At 44.8% G+C, this 27,269-nt stretch overlaps 1 protein-coding gene across 1 annotated transcript in view; it reads right to left on the minus strand.

Moving 5' to 3' along the window:
- Positions 1 to 23,516: 23,516 nt before the first annotated feature.
- COL15A1 (collagen type XV alpha 1 chain) overlaps positions 23,517 to 27,269 on the minus strand; it is a 102,111-nt gene continuing 98,358 nt past the window's right edge. The window contains exons 40-41 of the mRNA XM_059411206.1: positions 26,112 to 26,227; positions 23,517 to 24,950 (exon numbers count right to left, since the gene is read on the minus strand). Of these exons, the coding sequence (XP_059267189.1) occupies positions 24,737 to 24,950; positions 26,112 to 26,227 (330 nt within the window). The 3' untranslated portion in view covers positions 23,517 to 24,736. The remainder of the gene's footprint in view (positions 24,951 to 26,111; positions 26,228 to 27,269) is intronic.

Consider the following 27,269-nt stretch of genomic DNA (forward strand, 5'->3'; position numbering starts at 1 on the left):
TATTTATAATAGCTGTTTTAATGTACTCATGGGATAATTCCATCTACTCTGTCATTTCTGGGTCTGTTTCTGTTTACTGATATTTTAGGCTCACATTTTCCGGCTGCCTCTTATGTCTAGTGACTTTTTATTGGATGCCAGACATTGTAAATTTTCGGGTATGGAATGCTTTATTTTCCTGAAGAGTCTTAAACTTTTTCTGACAGTGAGTGAAGTTATCTGAAGATTAGTTTCACCCTTTTGAGGCTTATTTTAAAACTCCTTTGGGACAAGTCCAAAATAACCATTATTCTAAGACTAATTCTGCATCACTTATAAGATATGTTCTTTCTGGGATCTCTGTTAAATACTCTGTATGGCCCACAAGATCTCTCCACTCTGGCTGGAGAGATCACAAATGATTCCTGAGCTGGTCTGAACTCTGAGAATCTGTTTTATAGCTTCTTAGCATTTTTTCTTGTCTCCAAAGTTGTTCTTGCCAGTCTTGTTGAGGTTCACTCTCTGCATTCATAGATTAGTATTCAGCCAAAGAGTCCAGAGGACCCCGATGTGGATTTCTCAAGCTCTCTGGAGAACTCCTTCCTCTCCAGAACTCGGCCTGGCACATTCTAGCAGCTGCAGGCTCCCTGAGCACCGATCTCAACCTCCTCAAATCAGAGGAAGTGCTGAGTATCCGTGTTTGGTATTTATTTGCATATCATCTTCTGGGACATGTCCAAGCCTTTTGCTCCAGTCCCATATTAATGATTTATAGGAGTTAAATTATTATCTGGATATGAGTCCATTGCCAAATGTGTGTATGGTGAACGTTTTGGTTCTGTTATTTTATTAATGTTATTTTTTAAAGAGTAGTGGTTTTAATTGTTTTTCTTTACAATTAATTCTAGTCGTGATTTGTCTTGAAAAAATTGCTTACTCTCAACCCCAGAGCTAGTCCTCTATGTGTTCTTCCAGTTGCCTTAAAGTTTTAGCTTTTACATTTAAATCTTTAAGCCACCTTGAATTAAGTCTTGGATTCAAGGCTTAATTTTTTCTGTACTGACATTCAGTTGCTCCACTATGATTTGCTGAAAAAACTTTTCTTTCCCTTTGAAACTACGTTGATACTTTTCCAAAAATTATTTGAGGGCATGTTTGCAGGCTTATTTCTGTTCTCATTGTTCATCTTAATGCCAGTATCACTGTCTTAATTACAGTACATTATGGTAACTTTTAAGATCATGTAGAGTTTGCCTCCCAGTTTTGTTCTTCTTCAAAATTGTTTTGCCTATTTTAATAAGTAAATTATAATGATAGTTTGTCAATATCTACCAAAAAAAACAGCCTGCTAGAATTTTTATTGGGAATTGCCTTGAATCTATAAATCAATTTGGGGAGAACTGACATCTTTATGGTATTGATTATTCTGATCTAAATGCATAGCATCTTTCCCCACCTATTCAGGTCTTTAATTTCTCTCAATAATATTTTATAGTTCTTATTGGTAGAAGTCATAACATTTGTTAAATTTATTTCTAGCTAAATTTTTATGTTACAGTAAATATAATTCATTTTAGATTTAATTTTTAATTATTGTTTCCATTAAGTTTCCTAAAATTTTTAAATTTTAATTCAAGTATAGTTAATATACAGTGTTATATTAGTTTCAGTTGTGCAATACAGCGATGCAACAATTCTCTACATTACTCAGTGCTCATCATGATAAATGTCCTCTTAATCTCCCTTCACCTATTTTACCCAACCCCCCACCACCCCTCCGGCGACTAGTTTGTTCTCTATGGTTAAGAGCCTATTTGTTGGTTTGTTTCTCTCTCTCTCTCTTTTTTCTTTGCTCATTAGTTTTGTTTATTAAATTCCAAATGGGAGTAAAACCATATGGTACTTGTCTTTCTTTGACTGACTTATTTCACTTAACATTATAGTCTTTATTTATCTTTTTTTAAGATTTTATTTATTTATTTGACAGACAGAGATCACAAGTAGACAGAGAGGCAGGCAGAGAGAGAGGGGAAGCGGACTCCCCGCTGAGCAGAGAGCCTGATGCCGGGCTCTATCCCAGGACCCTGAGATCATGACTTGAGCTGGAGGCAGAGGCCTTAACCCACTGAGCCACCCAGGTGCCCCAGCATTATACTCTTTAAGCTCCATCTATGTTGTTACAAATGGCAAGATTTCATTCTTTTTTTATGACTGAGTAATAGTCCATTACACACACACACACACACACACACACACACTTTCACGTCTTCTTTATCCATTCATTTATAAATGGACATTTGGGTTGCTTGCATAATTTGGCTATTGTAAATAATGCTGCAATTAATATGGGGGCACATGTATCTCTTTGAAGTAAGGTTTTTATATTTTGGAGCTAAATACCCAGGAGTACAGTTACTAGGTCATAGGGGAATTCTATTTTTAGATTTTTGAGGAACCTCTACACTATTTTTCATAGTGACTGCATCAATTTACATTCCCACCAACAGTGCATGAGGGTTCCCTTTTCACCACATCCTCGACAACACCTGTTGTTTTCTTGTATTGTTGCTTTTAGCCATTCTGACAGGTGTGAGGTGATATCTCATTGTGGTTTTGATTTGCACTTCCGTGATGATAAGTGATGTTGAGCATTTTCTCACGTCTGTTGACCATCTGGTTGTTTTGTTTGTTTGTTTGTTTGTTTTTTGTTTTGGTTTTTTTAAAGATTTTATTTATTTATTTGACAGAGAGAGATCACAAGTAGACAGAGAGGTAGGCAGAGAGAGAGAGAGGGAAGCAGGCTCCCTGCTGAGCAGAGAGCCCGATGCGGGACTCAATCCCAGGACCCTGAGATCATGACCTGAGCCGAAGGCAGCAGCTTAACCCACTGAGCCACTCAGGCGCCCCATCTGGTTGTTTTGTTTGGAGAAATGTCTGTTCATGTCGTCTGCCCATTTTTAGTTGGATTATTTACTGGGGTGTTGAGTTGAATATGTTCTCAAATATTTCGGATACTAACCCTTTACCTGATATGTGATTTGCAAATATCTTCTCCTGTTCTGTAAGTTGTTTTCTAGTTTAGTTGATTGTTTCTTTTGCTGTGTAGAAGCTCTTTATTTTGATGTAGTCCCAGTAGTTTATTTTTGCTTTTGTTTTTCCTATCTCAGGACATATATCTGGAAAAATGTTGCTACAGCCAATGTTAGAGAAATTATTGCCTGTGCTCTCTTCTGGATTTTTATGGTTTCAGGTTAGGTCCTTCATCCATTTCGAGTTTATTTTTGTATATGATGTGAGAAAGTGGTCCAGTTTCATTCTTTTGCATATGACTGTCCAGTTTTCCCAACACATTTGATGAACAGACTGTCTTTTCCCCATTGGATATTCTTGACTTCTTTGTGGAAGATTAATTGTCCATATAATCATGGGTTTATTTCTAAGCTCTCTATTCTGTTCTATTGATCTATATGTCTCTTTCTGCTCCAGTACCATATTGTTTTGATTATTATAGCTTTGTAGTAAATTTTGATACTTGGGATTATGATACCTCCAGTTTTGTTCTTTTTATTATTTTATTTTTGAAACAGTTTTGTTCTTTTTAAAGATTGCTTTGGCTATTCAGGGTCTTTTGTAGTTCCATACAAAATTTGAAATTATTTGTTCTAGTTCTGTATAAAATGCTATAGGTATTTTAATAGGGAGTGCATTAAATGTGTAGATTGCTATGGATAGTGTGGACATTTTAACAGTATTTGTTCTTCCAGTCCATGAGCATGGATTGTCTTTCCATTTATTTGTGTTGTCTTCAGTCTCTTTCACTGATGTTTTATAGTTTTCAGAGTACAGGTATTTCACCTCCTCGGTTAAGTATATTCCTGGGTATCTTATTATTTTTGGTGCAATTATAAATGGGATTGTTTTCTTAATTTCTCTTTTTGCTACTTCATTATTAGTGTATAGAAATGCAATAGATTTCTGTATATTGATTTTGTATCCTATCACCTCACTGAATTTATTTATCAGTTCTAATAGCTTTTTTTTGGTGGAGCCTTTAGGGTTTTCTATGTATAATATCATGTCATGTGCAGTAGCAAAAGTTTTACTTCTTCCTTGCCAAATTGAATAACTTTTACTTATTTTTCTTGTCTGATTGCTGTGGCTAGGGTTTCCAATACTAAGTTGAATAAAAGTGATGGGAGTAGACATCTTGTCCTATTCCTGACCTTAAAGGAAAACCTCTCAATTTTTCACCACTGAGTATTATGTTACTGCATGTTCTTCATATATGGCTTTTATTATGTTGAAGTATGTTTCCTCTAAATCTACTTTGCTGAGGGGTTTTATCATGAATGGATGTCATCACTTCTCAGCCTTTTGGCTAAGATCAACTGTAGTATCATGAATGGATGTTGTACTTTGTCAAGTCCTTTTTATGCATCTATTAAAAACAATCATTTGATTTTTATCCTTTCTCTTTTTAATGTGGTGTATCAGGTTGATTGATTTGTGAATATTGAACCACCTTGCATGCTGGAAGTAGATCCCACTTAATTGTGAGGAATGGTTTTTTAATATATTGCTGGATTTAGTCTGCTAATATTTTATTCATGATTTTTGTATCTATGTTCATCAGAGATATTGGCCTGCAGTAATTTTGTATGTGTGTGTATGTGTGTGTGTCTTTATCTGGCTTTTGTATCAAGGTAATGCTTGTCTCATAGAATGAATTTCAAAGCTTTCTTTCTTCTTCTATTTTTTGGAATAATTTGAGAAGAATAGGAATTAGCTTTTCTTTAAATGTTTGGTAGAACTCACTTGTGAAACTCTCTAGTCCTGGGCTTCAGTTTATTGGGAGTTTTTTGCTTACTGATAAATTTCATTGCTAACAGTTGGTCTGTTCAAATGTTCTATTTATTCCTGATTCAGTTTTGGAAGGTTATATGTTTCTAGGAATTTATTCATTTTTTCCAGGTTGTCTAATTTTTTGGTATATAATTCTTCCTAATATTCTCTTATAATTGCATTTTATAAGGATTATACAATTGTATACTATAATTATTATTTTTTCTCTTTCATTTTTTATTTTATTTATTTGTGTCCTCTCTCTCTCTCTCAGTGAATCTGATTAAAGGTTGACCAACTTTATTGATCTTTTCAAAGGGTCAACTCCTGGTTTCATTGATCTGTTTTATTAAACTTCTATTTCATTTATTTCTGCTCTAATCTTTATTAATTCCTTCCTTCTACTGGTTTTGAGTTTTGTTTGTTCTGCTTTTTCTAGATTCTTTAGGTGAAGGTTAGGTTTTTTATTTGAGATTTTTCTTGCTTCTTGAGGTAGGCCTGGATTGCTATAATCTTCCTTCTTAAAATAGCTTTTGCTGCATCCCAAAGATTTTGGACCATTGTTTTTTGTTTTCATCTGTCTCCATGTATTTTTTTTTTAATTTCTTCTTTGATTTCTTGGTTGATCCACTCACTGTTCAATAGCATGCCAGTTAACCTCCATGTATTCGTTTTCATTCAGTTTTAACTTTAATTTTTTTTCATTTGTAGAAGTTGTATTTGGAACTTTTCCAAATCTGTTTGGTCTTCCTTTATTGTTCCTTGTTTCCAATATGTGTTTTTCAGTTTGGCCTTTTTTTTTTTTTTTTTTTTAAGCATTTAAAGCATTGGTATGTTAAAAAAAATTGCAATCATAGTTATTTCATATTTGTATTTGTATAGATAATTCCAGCATTTGAACTCTTGCAGATCTATTTCTGTGTCTGTTGTTTCTTATTTACAGTGCATCTATATTCTTATTGTTCCTTTTTATTGAAAGTGGTGCATCTTCGGGGCACCTGGGTGGCTCAGTGGGTTAAAGCCTCTGCCTTCGGCTCAGGTCATGATCCCAGGGTTCTGGGATCGAGCCCCACATCGGGCTCTCTGCTCATCGGGGAGCCTGCTTCCCCCTCTCTCTGCCTGCTTCTCTGCCTACTTGTGATCTCCATCTCTCAAATAAATAAATAAAATCTTTAAAAAAGAAAAAAAAGGAAGTGGTGCATCTTCTTTGGGATTTTAGTTGCGAAAATTCTTTAAGGTCTGAGGTAAAAGTCGGGTCCTCTGAGGAATATTTACATTTGTTCTTGCAATCTACTGCTAGCAGTCTCAGGTTACTTTAAGAAATTATTGGCTTGAATTGGGGTGGGGGAGGTTAATGTGTTTATTGTTTAGAACTCACAAGTAATATGATGTGGGGCTTCAGACTGCATGAGGGACAGCTATGCTTCCAGATTCTCAGTGATGATTTTTTTTTTTTTTTTTTTTTTTTTTTGTGCTCAGCACCCATGTTCCTGCAACTCACTGGTGGTTAATAGCTATTTCTGGTTCACCTTTTCACTGGGATTATAGAACTTCGGGGTCTCGTATTTATGGAGGAGGTGTCCGGAGTCCTTGAAAGGTCCCTGATCTTTGTGCTCTGTGATTCCCTGTACTCTGTGAGACCAAACATCAGAAAGTCAAGTTCATCTGGTTCAGTAAGTGCCCTCAGAGCATCAGCCGGCTACAGTGCTCCCATTACCATGATGTGAGTCCCTTCTTTCTCTTAGTATTTTGGCCCAAGAATCTTCTTACTTTCCTGCCAGCTGATAAAGGCATTTAGGAAGCCATATTTCCCAGGCATTTTTAGGTTTATCCCATGGGAGGATCAGTCCACCAATTTTCAGGAATGCAACACCTACTGCCTAACCTCCTATTGCACAGACATCTTAAAAATGCCTGGGTGGCTCAGTGGGTTAAAGCCTCTGCCTTTAGCTCAGGTCATGATCCCAGGATCCTGGAATCGAGCCCTGCGTCAAGCTCTCTGCTCAGCAGAGAGCCTGCTTCCTCCTCTCTCTCTGCCTACTTGTGATCTCTGTCTGTCAAATAAATAAATAAAATCTTAAAAAAAAATCACCATCAAATTTTCTGCTGCAGCATAAGAAGGTTTAACTGTTATAAGTATCAGAGGGGATTCAAGCAAAAGCTATGTTGCCAATACAGTGCAAAAGAGATTCAGCTTCTGCCATTGTCTCTGCTGCTTTTCAAACATTAAAAATATGCTCACAGGCTGTCTATCCCACTCGCCTCTGTCAAGCTGGTCTCCCCAAATGCTTGGGTTGCTTTAAGAAAATGTTTTGTTTTGTGTTTTGTATTGTTTTGTTTTCATTTAGACTTTTGTTATGGATGTCTCCTTTTTAAACACACTATGGAGAAAGAATTTGTCCTCTGGATACTTTCTTCGCTTTGGGGGCTTTATTTATTTGTTAATTTTTTATTAATTTTGTAAACACCCCCATGAATACTGGAAAACAGAAGCAGACTCTTGGGCATATGTGAATTTTTGTGTGTGTAGGTTTAATCCTGGTAGTTAATCTTTGCTTAATTTTGACTGCCTGATCTGCAAAGACACAGCCGTGCATTAAGCTCTCCCCATTGCTTTCCCTGTATCCCCAGATATACATTCTCTGGCCTTTACCACCCTCCTTACCTTGTCATAAAACCATAAAGTAATGCCAGCTTCCTGGCTCTTGTGATTTCGGGCTGAGGGTTAGCAGGCATGAGCCATCTTCTCTCTGACCCCGGAAAGCAGTCCCAAGACCGCACACCATGGCTCTGTACCAGTCTTGCTCTCAGAGGCCTGGATGGTAAGCAGTCCCAGCCTCTCTCTTTGGGACCCGGCCTCCACTGGGAAGACACCTAGGCTTCTGCCTCGTTTCCGTGTCTAGGCTGAGCCGGGCAGATCCAGCACGCAGGCGTGGAAGCCAGGCTCTGAGAAGCATCTCCCCCAAGTCAAGAGCAATGGGCAGGACACACTTTTAGGAGAGACCTCAAAGAGCCTGAGCGTTGGATGAGCTCCACTCAGGTAGGCCCAGACCATGCTAGCATCACCAACTCTGACCCCCAGAGTACAGGTCTTGACTCCTCCTTCAGGCCCCAGAAGGTAACTCAAACTCTTTCCTCATTTCTGGTAAGACAGTGGAGACAATAGGTACTTTCCAAAGAATTCGACCATGAGACTTAAGGAAATGAAAGAAGAAAATGCTGTACACCACCAAGCTTATAGAATCTCTGTGTTTCAGTTTCTGGAAGGTTCTGCTCCTCGCCCTACTTGAGAGGTCCATTTACAGATGATTTCATGTTATTTGAGATGGGCTCCTTCCTTCCAATCCCAACAAAAAGCCAGCGTGAGGGGAAAGGGGTCAGGCTTTTTGGATGCACAGCTTTCTGTCTCCCAGCCCTCAGGAGCCGGGTAGTACAGGGAAGGGCAGGGGCCCTGGAAGGACAGGACTAAAGCAAGAGGTCTTTCCATGCAACTGTTCCTCTTTCCTCTCTCAAACACAGATAGGTCACCTCCTTCCAGCTCAGTCCTTGTTTTCCTTCTAGGAGCTCACACGTAAGTGAGGGAGATGGCTGCATACAACTAACTTATTGTTAATTATATTAATTAACTGAATACAATTAACTAACTTCAATATCTCCAGACCACCTCCCAGATCCTGCACTGTGTTTGAGCAAAGACACAACAGTCTGACTTTCCAAAGCACACACACACAAAGTCATTTGCATTTTTATTGAAAATGAAATTTGTCATGGTGCCAGAAAGATTACAGTTAAGCGACCAAATGTTGCCGATGCCACCCCATCCTCTTCCTCCCTCCGGACAGGCCCTGTGCCCATGCTGACATCGACCCAGTTAGCCTTCTCCCTCTGCTTCTTCCACTACCCAGATCTCTATCGCGAAAGTCCTGGGCTTCTGGTGGGCAAATGGACACCGGGTCTTGGCAGGCTGCCAGAGCAGGCAGGCGGGACAACTGCCGCTGTTTGTGCCCCCACGGTACAGCGGAACAGGTGCAGCGGTGGTGCCCCCGCGGTACAGCGGAACAGGTGCAGCGGTGGTGGCAGTCTTACCACTTTCTTCTGTCTGTCCCCAAGCACTACTGCTCCCTAGGGTCTGTCCCGGGTCTACTCATCTTGACTCAATTCATACCTCTTCTGGGACAACCTCACTTGCTCCCCAGCCTTCTTCTGGCACGGACATGCAGATGACTTCCCAAATCCCTGTTTCCCCAGGAATTCAGCTGCTGAGTGCCCAGGTTCTTTTAACAGGTAAACACCTCCCAGGGAGAACCTGGAGCTTAAGAGGGACCCGTGGTCAACTACCACACTCTCTTTAGGACAGCAAAACTAGGACTTTAGGACTTTAAGAAGTAGGTTATCAGTGGTGTAGCTTGGAACTCACCCCGCGTCTTGTTTGCTTTTTTTGGTCTCTCCTCCCTCCCTGGCAAGTTCTGGCCTGCATGGGGGAGGGGTGGACAATGAATAGCCTTTTTGTGTTTCAGACCAGAACTGGGCATCTCCAAAGTATTTTTATGTCGTTTCCAGGCCCATCAAAGGATTTGGTTGGATTTCCTAAGAGACAGAATCCCTGGATTAATTGGGTCATGTGTCCCCTCACTGTGGCCATAGACTAAGACATATCTTGGTCTAGGCCTAGGACTACAGCCTACCCATGAACCAATCATGGTGGAAACTGATTGCAATTACAGTTGTTGGTTTGTATCAGTCAATGGATACTCTTAGAGCTCACCCAGACCACAAGGCTATCCCACCAAGAAAGAGAAAGAGAGGCTCAGTGGCACATGAGGAAGCAACCAGTGTCCTCTACAAACTTCCTCCTGAGCAACAGCTAGCAAACGCTTTTTGTACATGATCCATAGTAAGAAATACACTTAACGCTGTGACCCAGTACCTATCCCCCACCAGACCCCACAGCGCTGTATCAGAACTTGCACAAAACAGTATTTACCCTTTGCTTGCTGCTGGGAATGCCTGCTGATACTGTGTAGTCCTGGCTTCTTGACCAGGTACCACTCAATACTATCTCCTTAGTTTTTACAAACCCTGGTCCACATGGACTAGATGGGTTTCACAACTCCTTAGGGGGTCACAGCCCACAGTTTGAAAAATGCTGCCCTTACGATTTGCATGGACCACTTGCATTGTTTAAATGGTTGTTAAAATGGGTCATAAATTTTCCAGGAATGTAACAGGGAAGTGTGTAAGGAAGTGGAAGCTGAATTAATGGAGAGTACAAGGTCATGAAGCATAGAGGGTTGGCGCTTGCCACTTGTGACTCAGAAAACTGGCCTTGAGAGCAGAGAGTTTTGAGCTCCAAAGTGGGACTCCTGATTCAAGCAGTAAGCAGTCTGCAGGATGGTCCCCTGGAACAGACCAGATCTGTGGCCACAGCGGGCTTCTCTGGAGGCAGTATGGGTATGCAATACAGCTGGGGGCACCAAGATGTTTTGTTCCATGATTTTTGTCACCCGGCACCCAACTCCAACCTCTGACCAGCCTTCTTCAACCCCTTGGTGACTGGATTATAGCAAGTAGACAGGTCTTTTCTGATCCAGGCTAGGCCAAGCCGCTATGGTACATGGGAGGTGTCTGTATACAATGCGGAGGCTGTGTGGGTGCAGTGAGGATAAATGGGCCACGTACCCATTTACATAACATTAAATGACATACACAAGTAAAGAAGACATTCTTAAGGTTTCATTAATATGATAAAATAATTCAAAATAGTAGTTTAGTAGATTGAGAGACAGAGAGAGAGAGAGAGATAGGGAAAGGACTAGAAGGGCCTTCAGCAGGGATGGTAAGACATTTATTTCCTAATCTGAGTGGTAGATACATGGCTGGTTGTTTTATTATTCATTAAATGTTAAAGATACAGTGTACGCACATGTACATACACAAACACACACCTATTGGCCTATATTACAAAAATATAATAAGCCACAGGCCCTATGCTTGGTGAGCTCACAGACTCAAGCAGAAGACAAACATAATCACAACTAATATATTACACAACGACATCACAAGAAATATAAAGAAGGAATTCATTCGGGCTGTTTATAAGACCTCGGGTAAGTCATTTCATTTCTTGAAGCCTGGGGTTCTTCTGATGCATTTGATACATACATGGATGGGTAGATACATAGACAGAAAGCTAGATAGATAGATGGATACACACATATACAATAGGCTTATTGTGAGACTCAATTGGTATGTACTGCATGAGAAAATGTCTGACAAACTGTAAAACATGTGAGATAATATTATCACTCTGGGCATCTTTGCAACTGCTTATTTCTTCTGTGAATCTGCTATCCCACACAGTTTTGTGCTCAAGTGGCAGTCTGAAGGAAGCAGGTTGTAAGTGACTGTAAATTATTCTTGATCGCACATATTTTGTGTCTAGCACAATGAGGGACAGAAATAAAGGCGGCACGGGCTACTACTGAATAGCTCGTGATTGCCAAAACGGAGACTTGGAGCTTCAGGGACGCCAGGAGGGACTAGTATAGGGGGACCAGGACTTTGAACTTGTGGGCTACAGAGGGTTAGTGCAGAGAGGAGAGTACTGTGCCTCCCCTTCCCCAGGGGCTCTTTCAGTCCAGCTAGAAGACCCCCCACTGCCATTGTCACACCAAGGCCTGGCAGGTGCTGCTCATCCTTCATGCTCAGGCCGAAACATGGACACAAATCCCTTCTCCTAGCTCCTCAAAGCCCGAGAAAGTGCAGGAGCACTCTGGTGCTTGCAGGGTAAGCTGTCTTTCTGGATTCCTGGGCCTGTCCTTGCCCCTCTGCCATAGGAGACATGGAACACTGGCCAGACAGCAGCACAACTCAATGGGCTCCTTGCTCAAGGTCCTGATTTCTGGCTCTTTGCTATCTCCATGTGAGGAGAACAAACCTCCTAGGTCTCGAGGTTTGTTCTCAGGAATAAAGTGAGAATTCATGATCAAGACTTAGGAGTCTAGGTTCAAGTCTACTCCAGGCAAACAGACTCCTGAACTAAGACTTCAAACACTGTCTCTCTTGGGATAGAGTATGTCCCAGAGATGAGGGGAGACCGAAGTCCCAGGTTGGCTTTAGGTAGTTTTTCAGTCCAAGCCCCAGCCAAACAGGTGACACATGTAAACGGGGTAATTTAAGGAGCATTTAATAAAAGGACTGTTTTCAAAGGGATGGTAGCTATGGGGAAAGTGCATTGGTGAACGCAGAAGCCCACAGTGCTCCTTGAGGCACCGGTAACAGCAGCTGTTGTCACTAGCCCAGCTTGAACAATGGGTGCAGGGAGGAGGAGCTCTGGGCACGTGGAGAGACGCCTGCCCAGGATGCCACTTGACAATGGTGTTCTTTTCTATGGAGGGGTGCAGCCAGAGCTTGGATAGCCCCAAAGCAGGAAACTTGGCAGAGAAATCCCCCGAACTCACACTCCTCCCTCCCTCCCCTCTCTAGCCAGTTGGCCTAACCTACCTGGGAGCCAAAGCACAAGAAAACCCAGTGCTGTGTTCCAGATGGATCAGGGTGCAGGGCACAGAGCCAGGTGGGTCTGGAAAAGCAACGGATCCACATGGCCTCATTGTGAAAGGGGGGGTCAGGTCAAGGGGGGCCAGTCTGAGCATCATGGCACAACAGTCAGGATGGGGGAACACAGAAGGTACCAGAGATGACAAAAACACTGTCAAGGAGTCGATTCAGGGACACCGCCTTCAGACCACAGGAATTCAGAGATCTAGAAGGCCCCTGGGAGGCCAAGGCATGTCCTTGATGACTGAATTCAAGTGTCCCGTGTTTAAACAAGTACAGAGGCACATCTTTGCAGAGATATTTTTGGCATGCAAGAATCAAATTCATTTAGCAATTTCCCTTGCAGCAGCAGGTTGAAATTTCCCATCAACTGTCTTCAAGGACATTTAGAAGCAATGCTGTAGGAGACGCTCCATGATTTACTTTATGAAGCAAATAAGTGACTTAGCGGCAAATGAGTGACTTAGCGGCAAGATTCAGGAGCAACAGTGCAGAAGACCTGGTGTGAGACTTCACTTTGCCTCAAACTCACAAGGGACCTTTAAATCACTCTCTTCCCCTCTCTGGGCCCCAATTTCCTCTTCTGCTGTGTGACAGGTTGGCTGTGATCTGTAAGATATTTCCTGACTCTAGCATGTGACTTTCACAGAAGCTATATGATCAAGAGCAAGTCCTGACACACTGGTTGTAGCAATGATTTTTTGAGATAGGAAACCAGAAGCTCAGGCAACAAAAGCAAAAACAAACAAGTGAACCTACATTAAACCAAAAAGCTTCTGCAGCAAAGGAAACCATCAACACAAGGAAGGGGCACCCTACAGAAGAGAAGATATTTGCAAACCATATATCTGATAAGGGGTTGCTATCCCAAATATATAAAGAATTCATACAGCTCAACAACAATAAACACACAAAAGAGAACGCTGATTTTGAAAATGAGCTAAGGACTGGAATGGACATTTTCCCCAAAGAAGACAACCACCATGGCCAAAGGTACATGAAAAAGATGCTTGATATCACTCATCATGGGGGAAATGTATCTCAAAACCACAGTGAGATATTACCTCACACCTGTTAGGATGCCTATTACCAAAATGACAAGAGATTACTAATATTGGAGAGGATGTGGAGAAGAGGGAACTCCTATATGCTATTGGTTGGAATGTAAATTAGTATAGTCATTATGTAAAATAGTATGGAGTCTCCTTGGAAAATTAAAACTAGAACTACCATATGATCCAGCAACCCCTCTGCTGGGTACGTATCCAAAGGGAATGAAATCAGTACCTTGAAGATCTATTTGTGCTCCCATGTTCCCATGTTCATTGCTGCATTATTCATAATAGCCAGAACATGGAAAAAACCTAAACACACACACACACACACTGGAATATTATTCAGGCTTAAAAAGGAGATATGCCATTTCTGACAACATGGATGAACCCAGAGGATGTTATGTTATGTGGAATAAGCCAGACACAGAAAGAAAAATCCTACACAATCTCACTCATGTAGAATCTAAAAAAAGTTTAGAAGCAGAGCATAGAAAGGTGATTACCGGAGGTGGGGAGGGCAAGGAAATGGGGAGATGTTGGGCAGGGGGTACAAAGTTGCACTTATGTGGTATGAATAAGTTCTAGAGATCTAAAGTACAGGGCGGTAACTATAGTTAATAATATTGTATTTAGGGACACCTGGGTGGGGCTTAGTCGGTTAAGCATCTGCCTTCTGCATGGGTCATGATCCCAGGCTCCTGGGATCGGGTCTCACATCCTGCTCTTTGCTCAGTGGGAAGCCTGCTTCTCCCTCTGCCTGCTACTCCCCCTGTTTGTGCTCTCCCTCTCTCTGACATATAAATAAATGAATAAAATCTTTTAAAAAAAGATTTTATTTTTATTTGACAGACAGAGATCACAAGTAGGCAGAGGCAGGCAGATATGGGGGCGGGGGAAGCAGGCTTCCTGCTGAGCAGAGAGCCAGATGCAGGGCTCCATCCCAGGACCCTGAGATCATGACTTGAGCCGAAGGCAGAGGCTTAACCCACTGAGCCACCATGAATATGCCCCATGAATAAAATCTTAATATATATATATATATATATATATATATATATATATATATATTGTATTGCATACTGGTAATTTGCTGAGTAGATCTCAGGTGCTCTCATCACACACTCGCACATAAATACACACAAATGGTAACAAATGGAGCAATGGATATGTTAATTTGCTTAACTGTAGTAATCCTTTCACTATGTATATGTATGTCAAAATGTTGTACACTTTAAATATACACAGTTTTTTTTTTTTAAAGAACCAGTCCTGACATACCAGCACAGCCAACTTGGCAGTCCCTCTGTGATTCCATTTTGTAAGCTACAAAATTGTTTCTTTGAAATCTCTTTAAAATTGCTCCATTTCTCTGATGCAGCAAGAAGGCAAAGAGAAAATAATTGCTTTCCAGTGGACTCATGCCCACGAAAACAAACCCAAGTGTACTGCTGCTAAAAAGAATCCAGTCTGCCACACTTCCTATTTTTTTGGCTTTGGAGAATTGGACAGAGCAGAACCGAGGAAGGCACGGTATACACCGCACTGAGTCATCCCCTGAAGCGGATCCCACCCCCCTCCCCCGGCCTCCCGCGGGCTGCTGCGCGAGGGCAGGACCTCCTCTCACCGCTAACCCCTCGCTCGTACGCGTCTCCGCGAAGGAAACCGCAGAGCTCACTTCCTCACTACCATTCCCGCCCGCAACCTGCACATTTCTGGTGGAAGTGAGCAACGAACACCACACCAGCCTGAGCGCGCACTCTCTCTCCGGTCCCCGGACTGCATTCAGTCCGATCTCCTGCTGTGTCTGCCTGCCCGGCTCCTTTCCCCGACTTTCTTTGCGGAAAGTGCAGTCTCACCTCCCCTCCCTCAAAAATCTGCTGGGTTCTGGCCCGGCTGCCGGACGCTGGTTCCGGACACCTCCCCCCTTCCCCCCACCCCCACTCCCGTGTGATGACGCAACCGAAGCCTGACCAATCACAGAACCTCGTCCTGCAGCCTGGAGACTGGGGGCGGAGACTGGGGGACGCTGGCCCGAGCGGCCTCTGGGGCTCACATCAGGTTAAGCGCCCAGAGGAAAGAGCAGCGTCCTCACGGCCTCGGCCTCGCTGAGCTAAGGAACCGGTCAGGAGCTTCGGGTGGCCATGCTTCCTGTGCCCTATCCTCGCCAGGATGAAGCCATCCCACGTAAGAGAAAATGGGGCCCGAGCTCTTCAGCACACAGAAAAGTAAAGATGAGTGGTGCAGAGAAAGGCGTGGAGAGTCCAGAGTGGAAAAACTTGATAGTACAATTTGTTTACTTGGACGCAGTGATCCCAGTCCCAGGGCTCCTCGCCCCCCGCCCCCGCCCTGGTACAAGCACCAGGAACTCTCCTTCGCTAGGTAAGTGAGGGTTAGCTGGAATTCTGTCCCACGACCAAAGAAGGGTGACGAATACAGCAACTGATGCGTATGCGTGCACGAGAGATTTGTAGGTAATGAGGAAAGAGACCCTAAAAGGGGGGACTGGCTCGGGCAAGGTGGTGCAGAGCCTCGGGGATTCCTCTTTGCTGGGGGAGAAGTAGGCCTTCCAGGCCTGGAGCTGTCAGCAGCAGTTCCAAGAAGTCTCCATCAAAAGATGTCAGGATGCTAGAATGGGCCGTCTATGCACTACCGAAAAGGATGCTTTCGTCAAATTTGGGCTGTTTCAAAGTGGAAGGGATCAGCAGACAGATACAAGAGAAGGTCTTTCTCCTCACGGTGAGATGCCAAGGGTACAGAGTCGTGTGATCCTTTTCCTTGAAGAATTGCAAAAGCAGAGGTCTGGGGCTGGGAAGGAGAGTATGGGAATAAAGACGAAGCATCTTGTCTTGGAGCAGTATTGAATGCGGCACAGCCCAGGGCCTGAATGGACCTTCCTCCTCTCTTGGCTCTTCAAGCCAGCTCAGGCCAGGAAGCTGAGCCCCCAGGAAATGGACACTCCTCCAGGCCTGTGGCCAAGAGAAGACAGCCCTCTGCTAGGAGGTCTGGATTGCTCAGTGGAATTCTTCCAAGTCCCGCAAGAGGCAGGACCAAGAGGAGGGTAGGGGAATTTGCTCCTCTGCCAGAGAAGTGAGTTTTTCCCACCTCTCTGCGGAAGGATAGGGTGTAGGTAGTTGGCTAATGACAACCGGAACTGCTTCCCCATTCCGTTTTTTAAAAATACAATTTTGCAAACGTACAGGGAGAGGGTTCACGCATCATTTAGTCATAGATGGCAAGAGGATGAGTAGGTCTCTTCGGCTTCTTAATTATAACCTGGCCCAGTTGTTGCTTTTTCAGTTACTCAACAACATTTATTGAGCACCTACTAACTGCTGGATCTCTTAGATCCTGGGGATACAACAAGGAAGAAAACAACCAACCAACCATGATTTACGACTTGAAGGAGTCATTCCCGTACCAGGAAGTGGGGATACCATCCAGCCAACTGGCCATGGCCAAATCCCAGGAATCCTTCTCTGACTATGGAGCCCTTTCAGGAGGCTCCTCCTAAACCCAGCCCAAATCTGCCCACTTCTCACTATGTCCTCGGCTTAGCCGGGGCCCAGAACGACATGGTGTCTTGGCTAAATCACTGTGACAGTTTTCCGAGCGGGCCATTTGCCTCCAACGTTGCCTCCGCCACCACCAAGTCCATTCAGCACCCAGAAGTCACAGTGGTCTTTGCAAAACAAAAAATCAGTTCATACACTGTCAAACCTAACAGATCTGCTGAGAGCAAACATCTAGATAGTTGTATCTATGTCAGTAATAAAATGAATGCTACCAGCAGGAGGCGAGTACGAGTTTGTGAGACTCACTTGGTGTCTGTGAAGAGTCAATGCTGGTTTTGTGTTCTTTGACAGTGGAAAATATCATAATGATGCATTCAGTTGTATAATTTGCTTCTGCCAAAACATAAATAAAGCTAGTCTGTGTCCCTCTCCTGCTTAAAACCCTGCAGTCGCTTCTCAGAGCAACTACACATAAAATCCAAACACCTTACCTTAGTGGGCAGGAGCCTCTGTGGCTTTCTCCCATCCTCCCTCTGCTGGCGCTGTCTTCCCCCTCACTGCCTCCTGCTTCAGCTCTCCCAGTTTTTTTCTCCCCCTAATACATACCAACCGAGTTTGAATCTCAAGGCCTTACCTTTACTGTTCCTCTTTCTTGGGACACCCTTCCCCCAGATCTTTGCAAGCCTGTCCCCTTTCCAATGGTCAAAGGTAACAGGATACTCAGTGGGGTTTTTATTGTCCAGGAATTCCAGCTAAAGCCCAGAGGTGAAGACAAAAAGGTTCTAAGCATCCACCATCTCAAGAGAGCTGCCCCTTCCCCTCCACACCCCAGAGTACCAGGTTCCCTTGCTGGGGTTTACTGAAAGGTGTCAGAATGTGCCCATCAGCTGTCCTCCAGGCCTCCTTTCTAATCTTCATGAGATGACTGGGACTGAAAAAAAAAAAAAAAAGGTAGGCTAGAGCCAGAATCCTCTGCTTTGTGGGGAGAGCAATGTTTGTAATAAGCAACAACCCTCGCCCTAAGCCAAATACCGGGGAGGCGCCAAGAAGTCAGCCATGGAGAGGGGGTCCCTGAGAGACCTGCTGTTCCCAAGCTGATTATCATTTTCTAAACTGCCCTAAGTCTAAGTCCCTTAGACTTTTGTGAAAGGTAGGATGGCTGGCATTGTTTCCAGCTGGGAATGGGGCAGAAGGGAGGTATTTACACTCCTACTGCTGTCTGGCAAGAAAGGAAGAATTTGTGGTGGGGTGAAGTGAACACTAAGAAAGGTGGTTGGGCTTGGGTCCCCCAGAGGAGGTTGCAGTTGGGTGTAGACAGTTTAAAAAAAAAAAATGGGCGCCTGGGTGGCTCAGTCATGAAGCGCCTTCGGCTCAGGTCCTGATCTCAGGGTCCTGTGATCAAGAGGCTGCCTCCTCAGTGGAAAGCCTGCTTCTCCCTCTCCCAGTCCTCCTACTTGTTCTCTCTTGCCGTATCTCCCTCTGTCAAATAAGTAAAAATCCTAAAAAAAAAAAAAAAAAAAAAAAAATCTATCCATTCTTTCTGATTCTAACACTGCTATTACATAAATATGGAATATTATATCTATCTTCCTCTCTATGTTTCATGTGATAAGTTTATCTTTTTGTCTGTGTTCTGAGGGGATTGTATTAATTCTTATGAATTTATCTGACAACTCACTAAGTCAGTTTTCAATAGTGTATATGCCGTAGTTCTATTTGATGTGGGGGCGCATACAATTATTTTATTTCCAAGGATTGTTTCTCGGTGTCCCAGTATTCTACTCTGTGCTTCTTCTGCGCTCTGTCTTTTCACTGAAATAAACACTTGAATTGTTTTAGAAATTACCTCCTGCTTTCTGTATAATTCTTCTTCTTTGGCTCTGATCGATCTTCTGGTTCCACGTTGAGGCCACTTAATCTCCTCGGATGACTAACAGATGCTTGTCATTCTCCGGTATTTGTAAATAAGAAAGTCTGTATTGAAAAGGAGGGATGGGTCTTCCGAGTGCTGCGAGCAGTCACACAGGTCAGTGGGAGCTTTCCTAGCTGCCCCCAGAGCACATTTGCCTCCAGCCCCTGCTGGCATGGTCCTGCGGAAATCAGTGGCCAGACAGAGTCCCAGGCAGATATTACCTTTGTCATGTTTGTCACATACCTGCTCATGCCAGGTTTCTGTCTCCCAAAAAGTTCTTGAGGTTTCTGCCTGGTGGGCGCTGTTCTTGGAATAAAACCCGTGCAGCTTCCCATTAGGTGGAGCCCTGATTTTGCAGGTTTTGCGGTGCCCGGCCCAGAGACCTCCAACCTGTCCTTGCAGAGTCTGCCCTAAGGGCTTGCTCTGGCAGCCTGAGCCCACTTTGCCTGGGCACAGCTGCTCAGAAGTACTGGAATTTAATGCACCCCTGCCTTCCAGTGATGGCTGGTGTATCATAAGCACAGCTCCCTTGTCCCTTAGATGGGAAATTCTGTGGGGGTCTATTCATTGAATACAGGCTCCCAGAGTTCCTGAGAGGAGACATGATCTCGTTATCCACCGTGGTGACGGGATGCCCCCTTTAGAGCCTGCCTTGCCTTCTCTGTCTCACTTCCCCACTTCCCTGTCGGGTGTGTCCCGGGACCACCTCCCACATAAACTGCTTGCAAATGAACGCTCATCCAAGGGGGAACGCAAATGACAGAGTGTGGCAGGCTCTTTAGAAAGCTCTCTCTCCTGGTGTGGAGGAGAAGCTGGAGGGGGAAGCCGGAGGCCAGGAGATCAGCCTGGAGGCGCGAGCAGCCGTCCCACAGAAGGTAAGAGAGGGGTCAAGACCTCACTGTGTCTCAAAGACCAACACCTACAGCAGAGCAGAGCTGCCCTGAGATACTGGTTAAATATGGTGGCATTCAGAGGACTAGAAGTAGCCATTGTGGACATATCTAGACTTTGTCGACCTTCCTAGCATTTACCTTTATGTTTTTTTTTTTTCTTAAATTGTTGCTGTTGCTGCTGTCATTACTGCTACTTTTAAGGAAGCATTCCGTCCATATTTGTTGAATGAATGAGAGGAGGACGAGATAAATGACTCCTTGGCTGCTGGCTGGGTCCGCAGTGCCATTCACTGAGAGAAGGCCCAGGGGGAAAAGAGCAAGTCTGGGGGAAGGGGGAGGCAGACAATCTCCTCTACAGACATATCAGATAACAGGGCACTCTGGGTACTTTCTGGAACTCAGGGTGCCGGGCAGGCGCAGGCCGGGGACTCATCAGACTATTTCATAGTCGCTGTAGCACGTGCTCCTGTCAATCAGGTGGAATCCAGTCCCAGGGCGGAGCGGAATCTGGGAGCCCCTGCATAGCCAGATGATAGCACGAGTTGTTGGATTATGAGGAGGAGCAAAGGGTGACGGTAGCCAGAAGCTTGGGCCTCTCACCCACTTAGGGGCTTGGGGCAGTGGATCTTCACCGCAGGTATAGTTGTACTAGGGTTTACAGGTGGAGCCTGAGCCCTGGGCCTGATGTCAGGCCGAGAAACCAGGCAGATCAGAAGACATCACTGAGCGAGGCCAGACCCCCAGCTTTTCCTTCCCAAGAAACATCAGGCCAAAGACAGCGAGCACTTATGGATGCTTACTCAGTGTGAGAAAACCCTTTCTAGAGCTTCCAGCAACTTAACAGAGAGTGGTTTTCCATTGCTATCTCTGTGTTCTGGGTGAAGAAGCAGCTTCAGGGAAAGGTTAAGCGTAGGGGACGATTTTTCATAACTTGCCGATGATTTCAAGGCTCTTTGAGGGCAGAGCTCAAATTCAAACCCAAACTAAGGCCTGCCTATACTCGACTGCCCTGCAAGGCCAAGTATAAAGTGGGAGACAAAGGGGAAAGTCAGCCAGTGGGGACTAAAGAGCTGTGAGGGGCTCAGTGGGGTCTCAGTGACCCAGGAGCGCAAGGCATAAACAGAAAAGTACTTCTCCAGCTGCTAGGTTAGGCAGAGGTTATACCCATGTCCATGCCCCCACTGGGGAGGTCTCTGTGGACTTGAGGGAGAAGGAGATATACAGGAGGTGTGCAATAGTTGGTGGTATGAGAAGGCGTTTGGTGGGTTTAAAAAGTGGGGAGCATCATCTGTCTTTGTACTTCCAAATCCAAACCTAGTCCTGGGTGCAAACTCATCATTCAAAGTATTTCCGAATGTTTGGAAGAATAAACAAAAGATCTACTAGATTTTTCTCGAACAAAGACCTTCCTGATCCCATATCTCATCTTTTTAAAATCTTCCCAACATGCGCTCCCAATTGCAGGATCAAATTCAAATGCCTCATCCTCGAATTCAAGCCAGTGTGCTCTCACCCACCTCAGCCCCCGCCACATCCCCCACACTCGGCCCTTTCCCTGTGTGTGCTGGAATTTTTATTTGCTGGTTTGTTGTTTTCTCAACTTCCCGAGTCCCCTTTTTCTGGTCATCGTAACCCTCACATTTTGGGTGAAGGAACTGTTCCTTCTGCACGGTTCATCCTGGGTGGAGCTGCTGATCCATTTCAGACACACAACACACGTGGGACGGATCAAGTCCTTTCTGGGAATTCACAGAATCCCAGGAGGGAGAAGTCTCTATCCTCTGAGGCCAGCCTCTGGGGTGGGATGGGGGGCAATGTAAGGTTGGGGATGTCTGTGAACTACGCCTACCACATGAAGAACTCTTGTTCCTCCCTGGAGGGAAGGAAGACCAAATACAGAGAAAAGCAGAAGCAAGACACCAGACAGACAGCCTCTCTCTCTCTTTCTGTCTCTCTCTCTCTCTCTCACACACACACACACAGATGCACACACAGAAAAGAGTAAGTGATCACATTATTTGAGTCTATTGTACTTCCCTTCCTTCCTCCTGGTTTCCAGAACCAATACATTCCTTCATGTGTGTTTGCTGTTCTGTGTTTTTGGCTTATGAATTTGGCTTGTGTCTCCCTTACTGACTAGCGTTCATCTGTGCTGGATTGCTGACAGTTCCCTAAAGTCCATGCGGTCTCCTTCTGGCACTCTCCACAGGTTCAGACACTGTAGTACCCGCCATACAAAGTCCAGAGGTGCAGGACACGTGAGAGTGGCTCTTGGGATCCGGCCTCCTGTTTCCTCAGTTTCCCTTCCAAACCAGCACGTGGTCATGCTCATGTTGGCAGAAAGTATCACCCTGGACCTTCTCCTTCATGCTTTGTCTCCACTACCCCCCATACCTTCGTCTCTCGGCTCCTCTGGGCCCTCCAATGTCTGCCTCTTCATGGGGCCCAGCCCCTCGCATAGGTCGACAGCTGCTTCTGTCATTCTGGTTCTGCTTCTAGACGGGGGACCTTGGACGCGGTGGGCTTCAGACCTTGTGACTCTATAACACAGACTCAGATTCAGTACCCAAAGGCCTCCAGCACTGTAAAGACGAGCTGTCCATGGCATACTTCCTTCCCTTAGTTACCTCAGAGCATCAGTCTGCTTCTTGGCCTGAGGTCATCCAGGACTAGAGTGAAGGCTTAGAGACCTTTCAGCTTCTGTGTTTCAGCGGTGCGACGAGAACCCCAGGTGCTCAGAGGAGGAGGAATGGCAAGAGGTAGACAGGTTTAGGGGACCGGAGGATGTTGTGGAAGAAGCAGTCTACACTGGCTATCCGCAAATGGTGGTGACAGCTGTCCTGACATGGGGTAGGACACGAACAACAGCCTGGCAGAGGAGCCTGTGTGACTCACTGAAGTGACCCATGAGGACACCAGGCTGGTGGCCTTTGGCAAGTGACGTGAAAGCTGCTGTTCAGGGAAGGGTCTTGGATGCCCAGGATTTTGACCTTCATTCTCAGAGACTGAAAGGGCTTGGGTTGCTTCGGGGCCTCTTCCAGGAGGACCAGCTGGTTATACTGAGTCCAGCGCCCAAGCAGGACTGAGAAGCCAGGGCAGGAAACTCACCTCCCTTCCTGGGGTTAGCGGAAGGAGTCTCTCCTCCTCTGGCTCTCCCTGAACGCCCATCTTGCCCTGCCCACTTTGTGACCCACGGCCGTGGTGGGCTCTGACTAAAATGGATGGCGTCTTCACGTCGTGACCTCCGGTGCCTCCTGCCCTGCTCCTCTCTCCGTTCCCGTCCATGCCAGGCAGTTCCCAGCCCCCCGTCACTCAGTAGGTGGGACAGTCCTCAACAACCCGCTTCTGGGACTTTCCGACCTGTAACTGCCTTTTATTCTGTGACTCATTAGACATTCTTCATCACTCTTTCATTTAGGAAGCCCCTAAGTGGAGGTTCTGAGCTGTGTGCTTTTTTTTGTCCTCAATTTCCTTCCTACCTCAAGGACTATTTGGGTGGATTTGGTGATTCTGTTTCTCTTGCAGGGTCAAGCCAAGAGCCAGAACATCACAGACTCAGAGCTGGAGAGAGCAGACAGGCAGCCTCCTGCAGGGATTCCTTGCAAAGAGCTGACACAGACCAAGTCTGAAAGCAGCCCCACCATTCACCAGCTAGGCCACCTGGAACAAGGAACAAGGGACTTCCTGAGCCTCAAACTTTTTTTTCCATTTGTAAAGTGGAGCTAAAAATATCCACCTTGCAGGGTTATTAAGAAAGGCAAATGGGCCATATAATAAGGTTGATGTTTAATAACTGGCAGCTGATATTAGGGCTCTTTTATGCCAACCTCCTTGAAAGAACCCAGCAGACGTGCCCAAGACCAAGTGTTGCTGCAGTCACAGTTCACCGTGTTTCCTGGGCTGGGGTTCTTCTGCCCACCCCATGCTGCCCCCACCAAGGGGGAGACAACAGGCAGGCCTGGAGGAGCATGACAGGAAATCCTCCTGCTCTCTGATCATCTCCCGAGGGCTGTGTGGCAGCGGCAGGGTCACCCAACTCGGCCCAGGGCCACTTCCACATCAGCGGTGGAGAATAAAGGAACGGGGGGCAAAGAGTCAAACAGAAGAAAGTGCCTGGAAAAGATGTTTTTATGTTCACTTACATGGAAAAAAAAATCGAAGTATACAGCACGAAGATATATGCATCTCAGAAAATTCATCTTCATGAACCTGTCGGTTCAATGGTAGTTGAAATTCTCGAGTGTTGCCTCAAGGAAGTCATACAATCAGGGGCTGGGGGTGGGGAGGAGGGCCTCCAAGGGAAAGATAGCCATTAGGCGCAATTTCTTTTGTAGTTTCAGATCATTTGGTGCTTAAACTTTTCCAGCAAGTCAGAGTTATATAAACAGATGCCGTACTAAAATACGATTGTGTAAAAATATAAAACTCCTAAAGCATGATGGCAATAGTAGTTTAGGAAATAAACATTAAAGTCTGGTAATATCAGAAAATACAAATGGGATCCTTTGAGCAGTTCTGTCTCTGTACGAACAGCAAAGGACGGATACGTATTACAGATGCGTGAAGAATAAGGCCTTCGGTCGGCACATAACTTAGAAAGGGTAACATGTCTAAACACTGACTTTGTGAGAAAACATGAAAGACATCTTACACTCAGCAACAATGGTTAAAGGAAGAAATTCCTTTCTGAAGAATGCAGGGGGCCTTTGTTTTCAACTCGCTCTTAACCGTGGTGGAAACGTGTCTACACCGCACGGGACCTCCTGCAAAATCTAGCACCAATAGATGGATCAGATTTTATTTTTGATCTGAGTCCTTTATGTCTTCAGTTTTGAGTGTATTGAGGTATGTTTTCTTTGGTTGCTGTTGTGATGAATGTGTAATAAAAAATAAACTAATATTTACAACATTTAAACCTTTTAGATTTCAGTGTCAACTCTTCACATAAGAAAAACTGGGAAACCCTTATGAATCATTGGAAGGTCATTACTTCCTGGCATCTGTCATGAAACTGTTTTCAATACACAGAACTATGAGCCTATTAGCACAGCTGTATGTTTTCTGGTCCAGAATCTTCCCCGTGCTCAGTGGGGAGGCCAGTCCTGTGACGGCCATGTCAGCCGTTCGCCATGCTTCACAGTAGTTATCCACAAGACGCACTCCATGGGGGCTGGAGCCATGCCAGATGACCTTCTGGGGCCTGCAAAGGAATTGTGACATGTTACTTTCGAGATGTTGCTTCTTTGTGGCGTACCTATTGAAGAACAAATAGGCCTAAGTCACAAATCAAGTCCAACTCTTGAACTCTTCATGGTCTGACCCCACATCATAGTCTCTCCCCACCACGGGGAACGTCACTCCTTCCAACTAGCTAAACACCCTGTATTCTATCCCCACCCAGCTTGGACCTGTCCTCAGACCATACTCTCTTCTTTTGTGACTCTGAACCTTTGCTCACAAGGTCTCATAGTCTGGAGTGGCTTCTCTTTCATTTTCAGACCATGGATTCCTTCTGGTCTTTCAAAGTCCCCTAAATGCCTTCTCTTACAGGCAGCATTCTTGACTGTCAGCCCCCTATAAGGAAAAAGCTTTCCTCTGTGCTCCCATCATCATACCTGTTACTCCATTTTACAATTACAGTGTTCCATCTAGAACTGTAGCTATGTGGTGACTGTCCTCCCCTATAGACTGTGAGCCTTGTAAAGGTTTATTACTATGCCTCCTGGGTGGGCATTGGGCCTGGCATAGGGTAGACACTGAGGAAAGCTTTGCCAAACTTGTTCTAATCTCTCTCTTTCTTTTTTTTAAGTAGGCTCCATGCCTTGTGTGGAGCCCAATGAGGGGCTTAAACTCATGACCCTGAGATCAAGACCTGAACCAAAATCAGGAGTCAGATACTCAATCAACTGAGCCACCCTGGCACCCCAACCAAGTTGTCTTGATCTTAATAGCACACACCATTTCCAAAGAATTAGAGCACAGCTCACAGCACAGGGTTAAAGGATCATGAAGAACAGCATTCCTTACCATTTGCTGAGTGTCTACAGCATGCTAGACATTCTCATACTTAGCATTTTATGCTCACAGCAATCCTGTGGCATAGATATGATAATCTTATCCATTTCACAGTGAGACCACTGAGGCTCATAATGTGGAGGAAACTTGAAAAGTCCCTTATTAAGGGACTGGTCTCAGGTTTCCCGGTTGCAAGACCAGGGCTCTCTCTATGGCCTTCAGCTGCATGGCTGAGGCTCTGTTAGTAACAGCCCAGAGGGGTGGCTGGTAAAAGCATCTCATTGTTAGAAAGTCTCCTAAAACTGTCTATCACTCCATATACTTTGAGGGCTTACCCCCAACTTACCAGGAAGGATCCGTCATCACATCTCGGCCATCAAAGGAGTATATTGGAATATGTGTATTGAACTGACCTCCGTGGCCAGAAAAAATTGTGTCCCAATTGTTGAAAAGTACTTGGCCCTGTAGAGATAGAAATACTTCATTGGAGTTACTGTGCTATGGGCCTGCTATTGGACTAGCTATTTATTCATTCATTTTTTAAAAAAGATTTTATTTATTCATTTGACAGAGAGAGAGACAGCAAGAGAGGGAACACAGCAGGGAGGGTGGGAGAGGGAGAAGCACACTTCCCACAGAGCAGGGAGTCCGATGCAGGGCCCGATCCCAGGACTCTAGGATCATGACCTGAGCCGAAGGCAGATGCTTAACAAGTGTGCCACCCAGGTGCCCTATTTATTCATTCTTTGAAGCTGAGAGGCCACCCCATGCCAAAGCCACCAGCCCCAGGCCCAGAACCTGGACTGACTGGGAACTCAGGAAATGTTTGTGGTTTGATTTTACAATCCATCCTTGAACGCTTTTGCTTTTATTGTTTATTTCTTGAGGTAATCTCTCTTATTATAGGCATATAAAGGCTCCCCCCCATCAAAACTGTGTTTTAGGTCTTTACTAATTTTTTTCAAAGATTTTATTTTATTTTATTTGACACAGAGAGAGAGATCACAAGTAGGCAGAGAGGCAGGCAGAGAGAGAGGAAGGGAAGCAGGCTCCCCGCCAAGCAGAGAGCCCGATGCGGGGCTCAATCCCAGGACACTGAGACCACGATCCGAGCCAAAGGCAGAGGCCCAATCCACTGAGCCACCCAGGTGCCTCACTAATTTTTATTTTTAAAAAATTTTCTACATATATATTGAACTTCAGAGTTGTGCCAGGGCTTGTGCCAAACTGCACTGTATGGAGATGACCCTCTCACTCCTTTTCCTGAAGGAGCCTAGTGCCCTTCAGTTATCTGTATTCCAAGAATACTGGTCATCTGAGTGGGTGAATGTGGCAGAACAGAACCTCAGGGAAAGAGAAGGAAAGGACCAGGTGTGGCGTCTGGAGGTACCAAATTGGAGCAAAACGGGTCACAGGGCCTTGGAGGTCTCAGAGTAAGTGAAATACAGTGAGAGGTCAGGGTCCAGGCTGCGTTTGAGCGGTAACAGAGCTGTCCCTTCATGGA

This window comes from Mustela nigripes, chromosome 9, assembly GCF_022355385.1.
Source record: "Mustela nigripes isolate SB6536 chromosome 9, MUSNIG.SB6536, whole genome shotgun sequence".
Taxonomy (NCBI): domain Eukaryota; kingdom Metazoa; phylum Chordata; class Mammalia; order Carnivora; family Mustelidae; genus Mustela; species Mustela nigripes.